Source organism: Penicillium coprophilum (genome assembly GCF_028826855.1).
Source record: "Penicillium coprophilum strain IBT 35676 chromosome Unknown utg000006l_segment0_segment0, whole genome shotgun sequence".
In the NCBI taxonomy this organism is placed as follows: domain Eukaryota; kingdom Fungi; phylum Ascomycota; class Eurotiomycetes; order Eurotiales; family Aspergillaceae; genus Penicillium; species Penicillium coprophilum.
The window spans coordinates 1261819-1280301 of NW_026622725.1; the positions used below are offsets into that span (position 1 = coordinate 1261819).

Genomic DNA, 18483 nt, shown 5'->3' on the forward strand with positions numbered 1-18483 from the left:
AGAAGGAATAAGTAGTAATAATTATAAACCTCTAGTAGTATTAGTACTAGCTTATCTCTTTCCCTTTACTAATTTCCTAACTAGAGTAGGAGTTAATAGATCTTATAGGGCTAGAGGTAGTGACTAGTTATTAGAGCGAGTTAGTAATATTTAGTAAGGATTACTAGTGACTAGTATTAACTAGTAGTAGGGATTTTATTATACTTACTTTTTCTCTTCTTTATATTTTAAGCTATAAGTATAGGAGAGTCTATAGTAGGCTTATTACTATTAATCTCTATTAGTAATAGTTAGTAACTTATAATAACTAATCTTTATAAGTAGTTATATATACCTATAGCCTAAGATTAGTATTTCGAATAGGATCCTAGTATAGATAATATAGATATAGGCTATATACTAGTTTTTATAAAGTACTAAATATCTTTTAAAGACTACTTATTATATAGTTATATACTACTATTATTAGTAATTACTAGTAATTACTAGTAGTAGAACTTATAATTTAATCGCTTCGATAATAGTAAGCTAGATTCTAGTTTCTCTATTAATATAGGTATATAGTGACTCTAAGAGATTAGTATTTAGAGGGTATTTCTAGTAGCGATTAGCTAGTATCTTAGATATAAAGGTATTTAAACTAGTAAGTATCTATAGTATAGCTTTATAAGTAGCCTATATAGTGACTCTAGGAATTCGTAAGCTATATAGTATATTAAGAGTACTATTTACCTAACTAGTAGTTACTATAAGTAACTTAATTATTATAGTATATACTAGTTACCTATAAAACTTAGTAATTAGTTAAAAGAAATAGATATAGTAGAAGATAAGAATTTACTAGATTTACTCCTACTAGTCCCTAAACTAGGCTATATTTAGCTATTCTATAAGGAAATAGCTAAATCCTTTAGTGATTATTAGTAATAAGTAGTAGTAATAGGTAAAGATAAACTTACCTACTACCTACTTAGGATATATATCCCTAATAACTATCTTAATACTAGTACTATTAAGGTAAAACTAGTGTATCTTTACTATAGCCCTTTCTTTAATTAGCTAGAAGAGTACCTTAAATAGATAGTAGTATATTTCTATAGAATCTAAGTTAATAAAAATATACACTAGTATATATACTAAGATAAGATATTATTAGTAACTACTAGTAGTAATTAGAAGTAATAGGGTAAGTATAGTAGATATTATAATTTAGGATCTTATCTTTTATTATAAAGATAACCTCTATAATTAGGCCTTCTACTTACTTAAAGGTTATACCTATTTAAAAAAACTTTACCTAGGTAAAATATTTCGCCTATTTACTAGTAAAATAGATAATTTATAGATTTATACTATTATTATAGAACTCTTAGATATATACACTATTAGGATTAGGCTAGTAGTAGGTTAAAAACTCAAAAAGAGTAGCTAGGAGGAGTTAGTAATCACTAGTAATTATATTAAGTATCTATTAATTACTATATATACCTATACTAATTGTATTTTATAGAACCTTCTCCTTTATAATCTATACCTTAATTAGGTTATAGTTACTAAGGGATATATATAGCTCTATAAGTAATAATATATTTTACTCTATAAGAAAATTATCTATAATTCTTAATTAGATAAACCTAGCTATAATTATTAGTAATAGCTAGTAATTACTAGGAGCTTATAGAAAGGATAGACTTACTAGTAGTTAAGCTATAAAGGTTCGCTTACCTTATTAATACCACTATATTAGCTTTAATACTAGAAGGTATATAGTATAGTAGAGGTAGTAGATAGGTATACTTACCCTAAGAGGTAAAAATAATATATAGAGTTACTAAGAGATCCTTTAGGATAAGAAATATAAAGGTAATATTATAGGGTAGCGAAAGAGCTTTCCCTTTAGACTTATAAAAAGCTATAGTAACTATTAGCTACTAGTAATACCTAGTATCTCTTAAAAAATTATAAACTTATAGTAAAACTATATATAGGATCTTACTATTATAAGGTATATATAGTTATTAGTAGCGTTAACTAGTAGGGGGGTAGTTCCTTTATATAATATATAAAGATATATATTATCTATACTATTTACTTAAGAAAGAGGGTATATAAAGTGCTACTTTCTATTATTAAAGTACTACTTAGAGTACCTAATAAAGGGATATTACTAGATATAGATATTATTAGTAATAACTAGGAATTACTAGAAATACCTAGATAATAAGACTTACCTATTATCTCGATTCCTTAAGAACTATTTTTCTCTCTAGGTATTAAGTTTTATATTAATATATATAACTATAATAAAGTCCCTTAAAATACTACTAAGTTTACTCTTAGACCTAGTTCTAATTAGTTTCTTACTAGCGATTATAAGTAATTATAATTCTTTAGAGCTCTATCTACTCTAGAAGGCTACTAGTAACTATAAAGTAATTAAAGCTATATTAGAAAGCTTCTAGTATCTTCTAGTATACTATAGTACTAGAGTAGGTCTAGGTTTTAAAGATATATCTAATATTACCTAGTTTAGGGTAAATCTTCTCTCTATACCACACTTTATTATTATTTACCTAGGTATTCTTCCTATATTAGATATCGGAATAAAGTTTACTAGTATCTTCTAGTAAAAGGTATAAAATATTAATAATATAGGTAAATCCTTAAGAGTTACTATAAGGGTACTTAGGTAGGTAGAATAAATAAAGGATATATTAGATAGTTTAAAATATTAAGTTACTATATATAGTAAGCTAAAGGCTATTATTATACTTAGAAATTACCCTAGAAAGCTTAGAGCTATTAAGAGTAGCTAGTAGCTCTTCGGAATATTTAGGTTTATTAAGGTATAATTTATAGCTACTAATTTTATATAGTTTCTAGATCTTAGCTTAGTCCCTATAGGGGAGAGAAGGGTTATCTAACTACCTAGCTATAGGAGTTTCTATAAGGAGCTAGAAATATAGAGATAGGAAAGGTAAAACTAATATATTAAAGGGATATAAGAGAGAAAAGAAGTAGGAAAATAGGATAGGTAGATAGATAGGGGAAGAAGGAAGAATTTAAAGAAGAAGACTAATAGTGGTAACTAGTAGGTTTAAAACTAAAGAAAGGTAGGGGATAAACTAACTAGTTAATAAGTAGTTATTACTAGTAATAACTAGTAGGTAATAAGTAAGAATCTACTATAGTTATAGAGTGATTAAAGTCTAGGAAGAAATATATATATCCCTAGGGAGATAAGATATTAGAATAAGAATATTATATTACACTAGATATTACTAGTAATAACTAGATATAATTAGTATAATAGCCCTAGATAGCCTATTTTAGATATAAGGTTAATAAATTTTTTATCTTTAGAATCTACTTAATTAAGAGATCTTAGAAATAGAAGAGAGTTTTAGGTAACTTATAAGCTCTAGGTATAGCTAGTAGGTAAAGAAATATTACTAGATTAGGTAATAGAGGGTACCTAGTACTAATTTCTTATATATAAATACTTACCCCCCCTTATTACTTTTATCTTTCTTTTTCTCCCTCTTATATTTATCTTACACTAGTATAACCCCTCCCTATACTATTTATTATTTATTACTACTAGTTATTACTATCTATTCTAAGTAAGTATATAGTTATCTTTATATATTTATATATCTTAATTAAATATCTAGGCTAATATATAAGGTTAAATAATATATAGAATACCTAGAATAGGTAGAATAAGATATAATTAGCTAATTTAATAAAGAGATTTCACTTTTTTTACTTTTCGCTAATCTTTTCTTCGATTTTAGATATTACTTTTATTTATAACTAGTAGTTACTAGTTATTTCTAGTAGTAATCTTTAAGAACTAAGTTTAACTCTAAAATTACCTAATTTTACTAGAAGCTACTAGTTATAGCGCCTAATAACTAGATCGATTAGCTAGCTTAGCTAAAGGATTTAAAAGCCCTAAAGGTTAATAATACCTAGAAAGAGTATATAGTAAAGAAGCTTACTTAGGAAGGTATAGTGGTTCCTAACTTAGTGATATAAGTTTTAACTTACTAGTAGTTACTAGCTATTACTAATAGTTACTAGTTATAAGGTACTTTATAATTACCCTAATTATATTAGTAATAAACACTTCTATAAGTTTCGGAAGACTAGACTAATTATATATTTTAATCTTTTTTCTACTTATTATTACTATAGGTTACTAATTATTACTAGTAAAGGCTATTACTTAATATATATTATACTACCTCTTTTATAACTATTCACTATATATTTTCTATTTATCGATACTACTTATTATAACTAGTAGCTAATAGTGTCTACTAGTAGTAATAGATCTAGAAAGTACTTTAAATAGTTCTATTCTAGTAGTACTATTAGAAAGTATATTAAGGAGAGCTACTATATAAGTTTATACTATTTACTACTACCTATTTCTAGTAATTACTAATATTTACTAGGGAAATAAAGTATATACTAGTATATATATACTAAGCGACTAGGTAATAACTAAGGAAGGTATTTTATAAGTTATACCTATTTTCTTACTAGCTTTTACTATTAGTTACTAATAATTACTAGTGACCCTATTAAGACCCCTAGTGATAAAGACTTAGATATCGATATAACTAAGAGTAGTGATAATAAGGAGCTAGTCGAAGTTACTGGTAATAATAAGGAGACTACCCCCCTATATCTACCCTCTCTAAGCCCACTAATACCACTTATCTTTCTACTAGTAAAGCCTATACCACTACTAGTAATACCTATTAGGCTACTAGTAATACCTATTAGGCTATTAGTAATACCTATACTACTACTTCCGCTATAGAAAAGGAGCTAGCGAAGTAAATATAATCTATCTATCTATTATTATATTAAATTACTACTAATTACTAGTAGCCCCTACTTATTCTATTATATAGTAAAATATATAGAGTGTAACCCTACCTATATCTTACGTTATATATAAGTGTTACCTATAATAAACGACTACTACTAGTTATAACTAGTAATACTAATATATTATAGGAATCGTTCTATAGAATAATTATTCCTACCCTACTCTTCTAGTGATTACTAGTTTTTACTAGTATTTAATTTCCTACTAATAGTGGTTTCTTTTCTTAAGGTTATCTTTAGGCTAGAGTTTATAGTTATCCTATAACTTTCTAATATACTTTATAATTACTAGTATAGTTTAAGCCTAATTATCACTACTAATAATTAGTTACTACTAGTAATCTAGGTGTAAACTAATAAACTAAGAGTTTAGAAGCTATTATACTAATTATATCTAGTTATTACTAGTAATATCTAGTTTAATATAGTATTCTTATTCTAATATCTTACCTTTTCCACTATTTTACCTTTAGGTATAGAGATAAGCTATTTACTATTATAATTTACACTTAATTCTAATCCTAACCACTAGTTACTACTAGTAATTACTACTAATAAATATAACCCCTTCCCTTAATTTATTAGTAGGAACTTTCTAGGAGCTCTTAGTAATATTTAAGTTACACTATATTTTAAATATAGTGTCCTAACTAGTAATTATTAGTAATAATAAATTATCTATATTAACCTCCTATATATTATTCCTATATTATATAGAACCTACTAGACAATAACTTCTATTAAGATATTACTAGTAATTACTAAAAATTAAATACCGATTATATATTAAATTTACCCTAAAATTTTTAGTTACTACTAGTTATATCTAGTAGCTATTAGAAAACCCCCTATATAATATATATTAATATATTAAGACTATTAGGTATGTGATAAAATATATAAAAGTTATTGTTAGGCACTTTTTACTAGTAGCTCCTAGCCTACTAGTAAATACTTCACTCTTTCTAGTAGACTTAACCTAATAACCTAATAGCTTTTAGGGCTGTAATTTATTTTATAAACCCTATATTAGTCGCGACTAGTAGCTCTGACCTCCTACTAGTAGCAACCAGCCTACTGGGAGCTACTAGTATGAAAAACCCACCTGACAACCTGACAACCTGACAACCTGACGACTACCGCGCCGGAGCCCAGGTTTGATAGAGCCTAGGACATCAACGACTGCTTGAATAGAGAAGTGAACTTAATTTACCCAATATGAAGAGCTTGAACAACTAGAACAAACTGAAAAATAGGAAGGAATTCATGAAACCCCAGCTATCTAACCGGTGTGCCAGACAATTCTTATTTCTACGCGCAGGGTCTACTCGCCAGTTATGGCATATACACTACGTCTGGAGGATATTTAGATTTATTTTGATATATTACAATATGATTATACCCTGGGATGATGATGATGAAGGTATATCGCTTCTGTGGTGATTATCCACCTGTATGTAGTATCTATTATCTGGATTTACGCACACCGCGTCAAGTATATATCACCACCTCCAGCCCATTATGTCCACCCCAATATCTTAGTGAATATAGATAGGACCACCACTAGCAGATAGTCGATCGAGCAAGAAACGCAATTAAATCAATATATAGTATGGTAGCCTACCGCTCTGCACAATGCGAGCAGTCTGCTAGGCACAGAGCACATCAAATTATCGATTGTACCTTGACCAAGAGCATCATAACCAGAGAAGATACAATAAGTGAGATACTCTTCGATTTCATTCTATCCATCTGTATTGCTCGGGCACAGGAGTCGTAATTTGAGCTTTAGCACCCAACAAAGCAGTCCATGAAGCCTCATGTCAGATCTGGAACCCAATATTTGATACATGTCCCGGATTCTTCAAACGACTCCAAACCTGTTCCCGACCGGAGAATTTCTCCATTTTCTTGCTGGAAGCTAATTCGGGAGTGGTCAGGAGAAAAGATATGAGTGTAATCATTATTTTGCTATTATAGTTTGTCCTCAAGCTGAAACAAGCACATACGACCATAGGGTGTGGAAAACAGGGCTTCCCGTCCGCTCAGCCGTACTTAAGCCACACGCCGGTGAGTTAGTAGTTGGGTGGGTGACCACCAGCGAATCCTCACTGTTGTATGTTTTTTTGTCTTTTTTTTCTTCAAAAAATCGCATGCTTAAACAGTGTGGCAGCTCTGCCTGAGCTTTGGGTATCTTCTACTGCATTATTAAGAGACAAAGATAGTCTATCGTTGTGCTTAACCTCTATAAGCTTATGTAGTTCGCTTAACTGCGGTACCCGTACGGAGTAGACATCGATATGTACTTGGTGCAGTTCATGGTACCTATTTATTGGACCCTGGTTCGTTAGATTTTGTCTTTCTGTTTGACTGAAGCGAAGGCCTCGCTTTCCCTCTCCAGTTCTCTACTGGCTTGCAACTCCTTTAGAAGTCCTTCTATCCCTCTATTAGGTGTACCGAGGACCAAAGTTGACACAAATGATTCCACTTGCATGATAAGCCTAGTGTGATACATGCGCGAGATGCCTTGTGAATTTCGGACGATGGCCGAGGACAGTGTTTTGGATGCGAGAACCGGGTAGTAGATCATGATCCTTGTGTAGATTAGCCACAGATCAAAGAAAAAAGAGGACAGACACGTTTTGGTCTGCGTAATCACATACCCGATGAGGATGATATCAGATTTGGGCAAATATTTGATCAAGTCAATTGAAGCTATTGCAGATTTTGTGCACAGAGATTCCGACATGAATACCGCTGGATTGGGTGCAATGTGGAAACTGTTGTCTTTAACTAGATCCACGCCTAGCCTTGACCCCCAGGCCGCGGTAACCCGATGGATAGCAATGAGACAGTTGAAGTATGAGAAATGCAGCAATAGAAGGACTCCGGCTGTTGGGGACTGCGGAAAAGCGGAACGTCTTCTTAGTTCGGGTCGGAACTCGGTGGGGATACTATCCTTCCACTCTTGGAGCTTTTGGTTCAGCATCCCGACCGCGGCGGCCACCTCAGCAAGCGGGCGATCTGCTGCTGCCAATGAGTAGAGGTGTTTGTGTACCTGGCTCTTGATTAAGGCGAGTTCACATCCTGATCTAAATGCGTTGAAAGTTCCTTGTTGGTTTGTTGTTGGCATGATTCCTATGTCGTCCAGTGGAACTTCCATTGGTAATAAGACGTCCATATCATCGTCCCGTTGCGCTAGTGGAATACCATCCCGAAGAGATATCCTAGAACAGGTCAGCATCAGATTGAGATGTCAATGCCACGGAGTTTCGTACTCTTTGTCAAGGCAGTATATAATCCAGAAAATCCGCCTGCGGTGTTCTAGTTCTTCAGGAAACAATCCAGACCCATCCGCATTTCGTTCGAGTCGAATTTGATGACATATTTGCACCACGGAGGAAATCAAATACCCGCAAGGCTGACTGCTCAATGTTCCCAACAGAAAGATAATCTATAGGAAAAGGACTTTTAGTTACATCTTCTCTCAAGGAAGTTGTTTCTCTTACCATCCCTAAGAGTGCTTGCACGGTCCATAGATCTGGTAATCCAAAGCAAAGCTCATTCAAAACACCTAAGGCGTTCTTCATAAACAGCCAGCTTTTCTGATGCTCTGCCTGCACAAGGGAGTTATTCTTTACGCGCAGCATAAAACTTATCGCCAAAACGACATTGAGACTCGCCCAACGACTGGGGGAATCGAATATGCCGTGTAAATTGTCGTCATCACAAAGTGCCAATAGCGATGACGGTTGAAAGATAGGACATAAGGGGTTGAACTGCTGTAAATAGTCATTCACCAGCGATGCGATCTCATCTTTTGGGGGCAATGGGCAAAAGTGTTTGTCGGGAAACAAGTCCTTAAGCAGGCCTTGATCCGTTTTTTGGTGGACACCCGGTGAAAAGAAGGATTCCAAATAATCAACACATCCACTTTCCGTTCTACGAGTCATCCATTTCTTTCCCTCGGGGGAAAAGACCGAGAAGCCTATGCGTATTAGTTAGCTTGAATTAACCACAAGATCGACTATGGTTCTCACCAGGGCCTGGTGTTTCTGTAAAACACCTTGGAACAGAGAAGCAAGGCAGATCGTCCGGTATTCTTGTGTTGACCACGTCCGAGATTGGGCTGGCTAGCGTATGATATGCATTCTGCGTAGGGACAGAGCGGTCTTTTTCATGGTCCAGGTGTATCGGTCCTGAATCCCAAATACTCATGTCTGTTCTTATATCTCTGTTTCCGGCTGGAGTTGATGACGAGGATTCATCCGACTGCTCAAACCCCTCGACAAAGGATGGTCCGTTCACATCTTGACCCAGGTCGAACCCTATCTTCTGAAAATGAGCTTCCATACGCTGGATATTTGCCTCCAGTTGATCGATCATATTTTTACTGTTGAAATTGTTATTCAATACTGACAGATTATGATATCGGCTATGGTGTTGTACTTCTTCAAATGCTTTTGCCGCCTATAATCGGTCAGAGAACAGTGAACCTTGGCTTTGCTGCAGTACGAGCATTTGGATCTGTTGGTAACTTCGCATTTTATCTTTCTGTGCCGACAGGTATCGCATGCCTATGGATATCATTAGTACATGACTTCATTTGTCTCTGTGGAGCACAACCTTTCTCTCCCGCCGTCGCTGTCTTGGGTGTCCATTTTCTGTCCTCGATAGTCGAGATGAATGTTGGCGCAACGAAGATTCGCCACGGGCTAGGCTGTTAAGCACCCCATTCATTTTGAATATTCATGAATCGTAAAAATTACAAAGGTAGGTATAGGATTCCGAGACTGGAGCCCTAAGCGCGTTGGAACCCGGGTGTATTAAAAGAATAAAGCAAAACAAAACCAACATCAAGAATTTCACTCATATGTCCGAAAAGGGGGCTATTTGAAGCACCAGGAGTAAAAAAGCGAACAGTGGAACAACTGTATCAGATAGCGACTTGTGGGAGATTTCCCCATATAAGTTAAGCTCTGACCCTTAATTCGGAATCACTTAGCTCCGATCCGATCTATCAAGTCTTTAGGTATTGCCAGATATGGGAATGTGATTTTACATACGGTTAGCGTATAACGGGTCGTTATTTTCTAGCCTTATTTGGTATAGCTTGGCATCATCTACAGTGTCTATCGGATGCCGGATGTTCTTTAATTGGTAAATACCACGTATTGAGATATGCCAAGACCTCCAGGCCCTAACCGGAGAGTCACTGCCCCTTTCAAGTTTTGACTTCTGGTCTCTCCATTGACCTCGATATACATATGTAAGTAGGGGTCTGGCCCACATGAAACTGGGGCAAAATGAGCTCCGCTTCGGGATCCGGAAGTACTTTGATAGCCAGGCACACATTTCTGGCCGAACTTACATCATCCTCCAGGCTCCGACCTATCTCGGCACTTCGGAGGTTCTTCTGTTGCAGCTATTCACAGAAGATGATTATCCCTTGACCGGATATGCCGGGATGCTAATGAATTTTTGTTTGTCTACGGACATTTTATCTGTGGATTTAGAGATAAACTTATATATGCCGAGCTCCCAGATTGTTTGTGGTTTACTGTTGTCGACCATATTCTTTCTCGACTCCCCATCAATCTATTTTTTTATTAGGTTATTACATTGAATTGTATCTTCGTGATTCTTTTTAGTGTCGTGCTATCTTGTTCGCTCTAACAAGAGCACCCAGCGATACGGCAATCCTGCTCCTTATTCCAGTCCTTAGAGAGCTGACATCGGAATCAAGATGTCGCTCTTGGGGACACTCAACCCGAATCCCTCTCGATCTCAGTCTGTGGTCAGTCACAATACAGTGCTATCCTCGGGCGAGCAAGATCTCAACATGATCCACGACCCAGAAAAGGACGAGGATGAAGATACTATGCATGAGGAAGAAAACAGAGAGGCACTGGTTGGTCGACTAGCGCGACAGCTCACCCGGCAATCGACTCGATTCTCTGTGAACGGTGTATTAGACAATCCGTTCACCAATGGAGATTCTGAATCGACACTCAATCCTAACAGCCCCAACTTTAAGGTACGGGACTGGATGAAGATGTTGCTGGCCATCCGGTCTCGCAACCCCGACAAATACCCAGACCGGAACGCTGGTATTGCATTCCAGAATTTGAGTGTCCATGGATTTGGATCCCCCACCGACTATCAGAAAGACGTCCTAAACTCGGTGCTGGAGCTTGGGACCATGGTCCGCCGACTGGCTGGCCTGAAACTTCAAAAGATTCAGATCCTGCGTGACTTCGATGGTCTTGTAAGGAGCGGAGAAACACTGGTGGTTCTGGGAAAGCCAGGTAGTGGGTGTTCAACTCTACTCAAAACCATTGCCGGTGAAATGAATGGCATTGAGATGTCGGAGGAGTCGATGCTCAACTATCAGGGTAAGCGTCTTGCTATATCATGCCATGTAACTTCAATTATTGAACAGCTTTTAACGCATATCAAACATTTTAGGTATCCCTGCAAGCGAAATGCAAAATTCCTTCAAAGGCGAAGCGATCTACGCAGCAGAGACTGACGTCCACTTCCCCCAGCTCTCCGTTGGCGACACCCTCATGTTTGCGGCTTTAGCCAGAGCCCCCCGAAACCGTCTTGAAGGGGTGGGAAACAAGCAATATGCCGAACATATGAGAGACGTGGTCATGGCAATGCTTGGTCTTTCTCATACAATAAACACCCGGGTTGGAAATGACTTCATCCGTGGTGTTAGTGGAGGCGAGAGGAAACGCGTTAGTATTGCAGAGGCAACTCTCAGTCAGAGCCCCTTGCAGTGCTGGGACAATAGCACAAGAGGCCTTGATAGTGCCAATGCGCTCGAGTTCTGCCGAAATCTCGCTCTTATGAGTAAATACTCGGGAACCACAGCTTGCGTTGCTATCTACCAGGCTTCGCAGAACGCCTACGATGTCTTCGATAAGGTAACATTACTTTATGAAGGAAGGCAAATCTACTTTGGGCGGACCACCGAGGCTAGGAAATACTTTGAAGACATGGGCTATGAGTGCCCAGAGCGTCAAACCACGGCAGACTTCTTGACGTCGATCACCAGTGCTGCGGAACGTGTGGTTCGGAGTGGATTTGAAGGCCGCGTTCCTCGCACTCCTGATGAATTTGCGGCAGCATGGAAGGGAAGCGAAACACGTGCTAAGCTACTCCTTGAAATCAAGGAGTATGAGGCAAGTTACCCCATAAAAGGTAGCTCCTATGATGCATTTGTCGATGCTCGACGGGCTATCCAGGACAAGCGCCAGAGGGTTAATTCACCTTATACCATTTCGATTTGGAACCAGATTTCCCTCTGTGTGACCCGCGGCTTCCAGCGCCTTCGAGGAGACTATAGCTTGACAGCGACAGCTTTGGTTGGCAACTTTATAATGGCTTTGATTATTGGATCGGTCTTTGTGAACCTTCCTAAGGATACTTCTAGCTTCTATGCTCGGGGAGCTCTTTTGTTCTTTGCCGTCCTCCTCAACGCCTTCTCCAGTGCATTGGAAATCCTGACCCTATACGCCCAACGCCCGATTGTTGAGAAACAAGCCAGATACGCCTTCTATCACCCTTTTGCAGAGGCACTTGCATCGATGCTCTGCGATACGCCATATAAACTGATCAACTCATTTACCTTCAACATACCATTGTACTTTATGACCGACTTGCGTCGCGAAGGTGGAGCGTTCTTTACCTTTTGGCTGTTCTCGATCATGACTACGTTCACAATGTCAATGATATTCAGAACCATTGCGGGAACTTCTCGATCTCTCTCCCAGGCATTGGTCCCAGCCGCCATTTTGATTTTGGGTATGGTCATCTACACTGGCTTCGTCATTCCCACCCGAAATATGCTTGGGTGGTCTCGCTGGATGAATTACATCAATCCAGTTGCCTACGCGTTTGAAAGTTTTATGGTCAATGAATTCCATGATCGATACTTTGAATGTGCTGCTGTTGTTCCCTCTGGTGGTCAATACGAGAGTGTCTCCATGGATCATCGCATCTGCTCAACCGTCGGTGCCCAGTCAGGCTCCACAAGTGTGTCTGGATCTTTGTATCTCAGCCAGAGCTTCGGGTATCTGAAGAAAAATCTGTGGAGGAACCTTGGAATTCTCTTTGCCTTCCTGATATTCTTCATGTTCACTTATCTTCTCGCCACCGAGTATATCTCCGAAAAAAAGTCCAAAGGCGAAGTGCTTCTGTTCCGCCGAGGTCATCAGCCAAAACTTGCTGGGGAGAGTGATTTAGAGGTATCCTCGCAACCTTCTGCAGTCGCCAAGACAGATGAGTCCCCTCCCCAAGCGACCGCAATTCAGCGGCAAACCGCGATCTTCCACTGGCAGGATGTGTGTTACGATATCAAGATTAAAGGAGAACCGAGAAGAATTTTGGACAATGTTGACGGCTGGGTCAAGCCTGGGACCTGTACCGCATTGATGGGTGTCTCTGGGGCTGGAAAAACGACTTTGCTTGACGTGCTCGCAACCCGAGTCACAATGGGTGTTGTCACTGGTGAAATGCTCGTCGACGGACATCCTACTGATCAATCCTTCCAACGAAAAACTGGATATGTTCAACAGCAGGACTTGCACTTGTCTACGTCGACAGTTCGGGAAGCCTTGGTGTTTAGCGCCTTGCTACGTCAACCTGCCACAGTTAGTCGACAGGAAAAGATAGACTATGCCGACGAGGTCATCAAGCTTCTTGGTATGGAGGCGTACGCCGATGCTATCGTTGGTGTCCCAGGTGAGGGATTGAACGTTGAACAGCGGAAAAGATTGACGATAGGTGTGGAGCTTGCCGCAAAACCCCAGCTCTTACTATTCCTTGATGAACCTACGAGTGGTTTGGATAGTCAAACTTCTTGGTCCATTCTTGACCTCATCGACACGCTCACAAAGCACGGACAAGCAATTCTCTGCACAATCCACCAACCTTCGGCGATGTTGTTCCAGCGATTCGACCGCCTTCTTTTCTTAGCTAAAGGGGGTAGAACGATTTATTTTGGTGAGATTGGCGAAAACTCGTCCACTTTGTCGAACTATTTCGAACGGAATGGTGCTCACCATCTGACCCCTGGAGAAAATCCCGCAGAATGGATGTTGGATGTTATTGGTGCAGCACCGGGTACGCACAGCCAAATTGAATGGCCAAAGGTCTGGCGGGAGAGTCCGGAGTATGAAAAGGTGAAAGAACACCTCTCGGAGCTGAAATCTACCTTGTCTTCCAGCTCAAACGGTGATTCTTCGCCTGACGCATTCCGGGAATTTGCTGCACCTTTCTACATCCAGTTGTGGGAATGTCTTCTACGTGTGTTTGCACAATACTTCCGAACGCCCACTTACATCTGGTCAAAAGCTGCCCTTTGCATTATCACATCGCTATATATTGGATTCTCCTTTTTCCGGGCCAAGAATTCCATCCAAGGCCTCCAGAACCAGATGTTTAGTGTGTTTATGTTGATGACAATTTTTGGCAATTTGGTGCAGCAGATCATGCCAAACTTTGTTACGCAACGTTCTCTTTACGAGGTGCGAGAGCGTCCGTCCAAGGCGTACAGCTGGAAGGCGTTCATGATCTCGAATATCCTGGTGGAATTGCCATGGAACACACTTATGTCGGTCTTGATATTTGTGTGCTGGTATTATCCAATTGGCTTGAATAGGAATGCAGAGCCGGATAATGCAGTGAGCGAACGAGGAGCCCTTATGTTCCTACTGATCTGGACATTCTTGTTATTCACCTCGACCTTTGCGCACATGGTGATCGCAGGAATTGAACTGGCCGAGACTGGTGGAAATATTGCGACACTGTTATTCTCCCTGTGCTTGATCTTCTGTGGTGTTCTCGCCACCAAGGAGGCCCTACCTGGATTTTGGATCTTCATGTACCGTGTTTCGCCATTTACCTACTTGGTTTCAGCGATGCTTTCGACAGGTGTTTCGGGTGCTGATGCATTCTGTGAGGCAGTCGAGTTCCTAAAGTTCGACCCTCCAGACAACCAAACTTGCCAAGACTACATGGGTCCCTTCATCAAAATGACTGGGACCGGATACCTGAAAGACCCTCAGGCTACATCTGACTGCTCTTTCTGCACTGTCAGCAAAACGAATACATACCTTGCGCAAATCTCCAGCGATTTTGCTGATGCTTGGCGGAACTTTGGCCTGATGTGGGTGTATATCGCGTTCAATATCTTTGGCGCGTTGTTCATCTACTGGCTTGCTCGCGTTCCAAAGGGGAAGAAGGTATCAAAGCGTACCTAGGCAGGCTATTAACATACCATGGTCCCCAAACATAAGTATCTTCGTTCTGCAGCTTGGATAGCAGGGCTTCTTGGTTCCCCTGATGCTTTTGTCCCATTTGTTCTTCCCTTGTACAAGATTGCATTGATCCGCCCTTTCTTTTCTTTCCTTCTTTCCTTCTTTTCTTTTGATTCTTTTCACCGCTATCATTTGATTGTTAGTGGCCTCGAACCAAACCAACATGTTTAATAGAACCATTAGATCCATGTAACCAGTCTGCTGCTCTCTCGGGCCGACCCCCCCTTTCTTTTCCGTCCTGTTGAAACATTGCATTGATGCTTGAATACTTACTAGAAATTGAGCGATTGTCTGATGTTTGTTTAGTAGATTATAGGGGATGCATACTCTACTCTTCCATATACTGAACAGCAGATATTCAGTCTTCTTCTTCCCTGTCACGCTCATTACCTCAACACATCCATTTCACAATATACATATGAACATAGACATTTTTCTTTCCATATACGTACTATCTGGGGATTTCGAGTCTCTTCGTACATTGACACTAATGAAAAAGTCAAATAGTAAGAAAGAGAAACTCATAGGAAGTAAGGCTTATGGTGCATGATCCGTTCGGAGATTATGAGTTCACGCTTTATGTTCTAATAAGCATATATTGCTTTCTTTCCAATATAATGGGAGAACCAGTCCACATTGCGCTCATTATAAATTATATGTGTATCTAATTGGGTACATACGACCATAGGGTGTGGAAAACAGGGCTTCCCGTCCGCTCAGCCGTACTTAAGCCACACGCCGGTGAGTTAGTAGTTGGGTGGGTGACCACCAGCGAATCCTCACTGTTGTATGTTTTTGTTTTTTTTTTTAATTTTTGTTCTTTACTTCTGCTTTCCATACAATCTGCCTAGGGCCTTACAACGACTGCCATGTGGCCAAGGTCAGACATGAAGTGCCCAGATAAATCATGTTCGATGCCGTTAACTGCGGCCAAGTGGAAACAGTCTACGCAAGACTGATCTATTATGTGCTAAGCATGGTTTTCTCTCTTTCCCCTGCCATTTTCCCAAACTCGCCCACCAGTTCATCCCCTGGATCGGAGCCATATTCGAGAGATAGGAAATGAATGACATCCGAAAAACTAACACTGGTAAGGATCATATGCTGGCCGAACCTTTCAAGGCCAACATATATCCACTGATCCAAATCCACAACACCAGATGGTTCTAAGACTTTTTACTTAGCCCCGTCTGTGTGAAGTCAACGCCTACCAATTTGAGCTCTGATTCCCATGACCGAACACTGGAATAGATTCTATCGAACTCGCTTCCTTTCAGCCCAGTCCTGAGCGAAACTACTTTACTAAAGGCATGAAAGGTCTGCCGTAGCTTAAATTTAAGTGACAGAAATTGACCGAAGCTGGAATAGTATCGGCAAGAAGCTGACGACATTGCTGAATATCGCTGATTTATTTAGACAGAAAAATCAACAGCGATACCACTTACAGTTTCATAAGGTATAGTCTCTCCGTCCTTATTTTTCAGAAGATATATAGGGTTGATAATATTCCCTCTCACCCATCGCAATTCGGAGCGTAGTCGGAGATACACCGTGCACCCAACAGGTATCAAGGTCCGTTGCTTGTTTAAACCGCAGATTAAGAGCTAAATCTGTCTTAGATCTGAGTGAATACTCTTGTATCAAATAGAGAGCCTGAAGGGAACTTCGAAAGCCAGACCTCGCTCCAGTTGTAAGTTCAAGGTCTTCGAGAAGATCGTCTCCGAAATCCCGAGCAAACAATCGGCAGAGTTTAATGATGAGGGAAACTTTCTCTGGATAAGTGATTCAACCGTTTGTACTGTTATTCGCTAGACCGAGAGGGGTACTGTGGTGCATTAGCTAGCATTCTTGGATTAGGACATTGTTAGATTCTAGAAAACGCACGTTCCTCGGTTGTTCCTTTGGCCTGGATTGGCGTCATTATTCAATATCATTCGACATAGGCCCAGTTGATGATTCCCTGCCGCTGTCTGGATATCTCTAACACATCATCTTGCAAGATAATTTGTGAACAGCTTTTGGATCTTTCCAGCCTCACCAGATTTAGATGTGGGTAATGTCGACGATAAGACATTATCTGCTTGAATCCTGAAAGCCAATTGTGAAGAACCGCACAATATATCAGCAGTCCACGATTTGTCCACGAAAATCAGCGGAGTTCGAAAACGGAATATCCTTACGTTGAGATCACGTTGGCAAGGTAGTTGTGGGTATTTTGCTAGGTGTAGACTCTATTCGATGATTAGAAATGGGACGCAACAGTGTTATACTTTTCATGGAAATCACGCCTACCAATTTGATTGATCTCTGCACAGCTAAGACGTAGTGATATCTTTCGATGGGATCAATGAATCAATCTTGAGTGTGAGTTTGCGTAAAGGTAAAGATACACTGATCACATATGATAATAAATCAATTTGATACATGTCAATTTTGGATATTAGAGTAGAATATTGTGACTCCAGAAATAGCCAAGATGTCATCCTACATCATGGAAGCAAAGGCGAACAACGCAAACCCATCAGATATGTTTGTGGAAGAAGCAGTAGCGTGACTCGACTCTATATACAGCTCCTATCTGTAGGCGTGGAGTGAAAGCCTTCTCAAGATAAGTTCTATGGTTCCTAGTTCCCCTTGAGTGGTTTGGTGCTTATGCTTTCTCTTGGTGGGGTTTTAGGCCACAAAAAAATGAAATGGACGGGCAGCGATTCGAACGCTGGACTTTTCGCATGCAAAGCGAACACTCTACCAACTGAGTTACGCGCCCAATTGATGATATGATATATCAGTTTTATTGCACTATAAATAACCTACAAATACACCTATTACAGGCGACAGCGGATGTAAAGACGTTGTTAAACATCTTCTCGAGATTGGCAAGACATAATCAGACAGAGAGAGGATAGTAAAGAGACACCGCCGACCGAGCCAACGCAGTCCACATAAAGCCGCTATGAAGAAGTTATTCGAGGCTGGGGCTAACCTGAATGCGAGGAACAGTTGCTATCGCAGGAGACACAGAACGGAAATGAATTGATTTTAAAAAGGATAATAATAGAAAGGGGTCACTGCAAAATAACAAGAACGAGATAGGCAAGGATGGCAGGCGTAGGTCAGCTCATATCACTAGGTCCCGTCCCACATCTGTTCTGTGACCCCACGAGAAATCCCTTGGAGCTTTGTAGTATCTGAAGTGAGCAGTGGTGGTTTATAGACTGACCATATCTGTATTGAGGTCTTGGACCGAGAA

The 18483-nt window shown here is 39.2% G+C and overlaps 3 protein-coding genes across 3 annotated transcripts; 1 reads left to right on the forward strand and 2 right to left on the reverse strand.

Annotated features, from left to right (window-relative positions):
- Positions 1–7252: 7252 nt before the first annotated feature.
- On the reverse strand, positions 7253–9291 carry N7500_009450 (fungal specific transcription factor domain-containing protein; the record flags this gene model as incomplete). Its single annotated transcript, XM_056680589.1, has 5 exons — positions 7253–7499; positions 7569–8132; positions 8184–8359; positions 8415–8893; positions 8946–9291. 5 exons carry the CDS (start codon positions 9289–9291, stop codon positions 7253–7255), a joined length of 1812 nt encoding a protein of 603 aa, XP_056527971.1.
- A 23-nt stretch (positions 9292–9314) lies between these two features.
- On the reverse strand, positions 9315–9645 carry N7500_009451 (uncharacterized protein; the record flags this gene model as incomplete). The annotated part of the gene is made up of 2 exons (XM_056680590.1): positions 9315–9482; positions 9529–9645. 2 exons carry the CDS (start codon positions 9643–9645, stop codon positions 9315–9317), a joined length of 285 nt encoding a protein of 94 aa, XP_056527972.1.
- Positions 9646–10651: 1006 nt separating this feature from the next.
- N7500_009452 (pleiotropic drug resistance family ABC transporter) lies at positions 10652–15176 on the forward strand (the record flags this gene model as incomplete). The annotated part of the gene is made up of 2 exons (XM_056680591.1): positions 10652–11300; positions 11374–15176. 2 exons carry the CDS (start codon positions 10652–10654, stop codon positions 15174–15176), a joined length of 4452 nt encoding a protein of 1483 aa, XP_056527973.1.
- Between the last annotated feature and the right edge of the window lie 3307 nt (positions 15177–18483).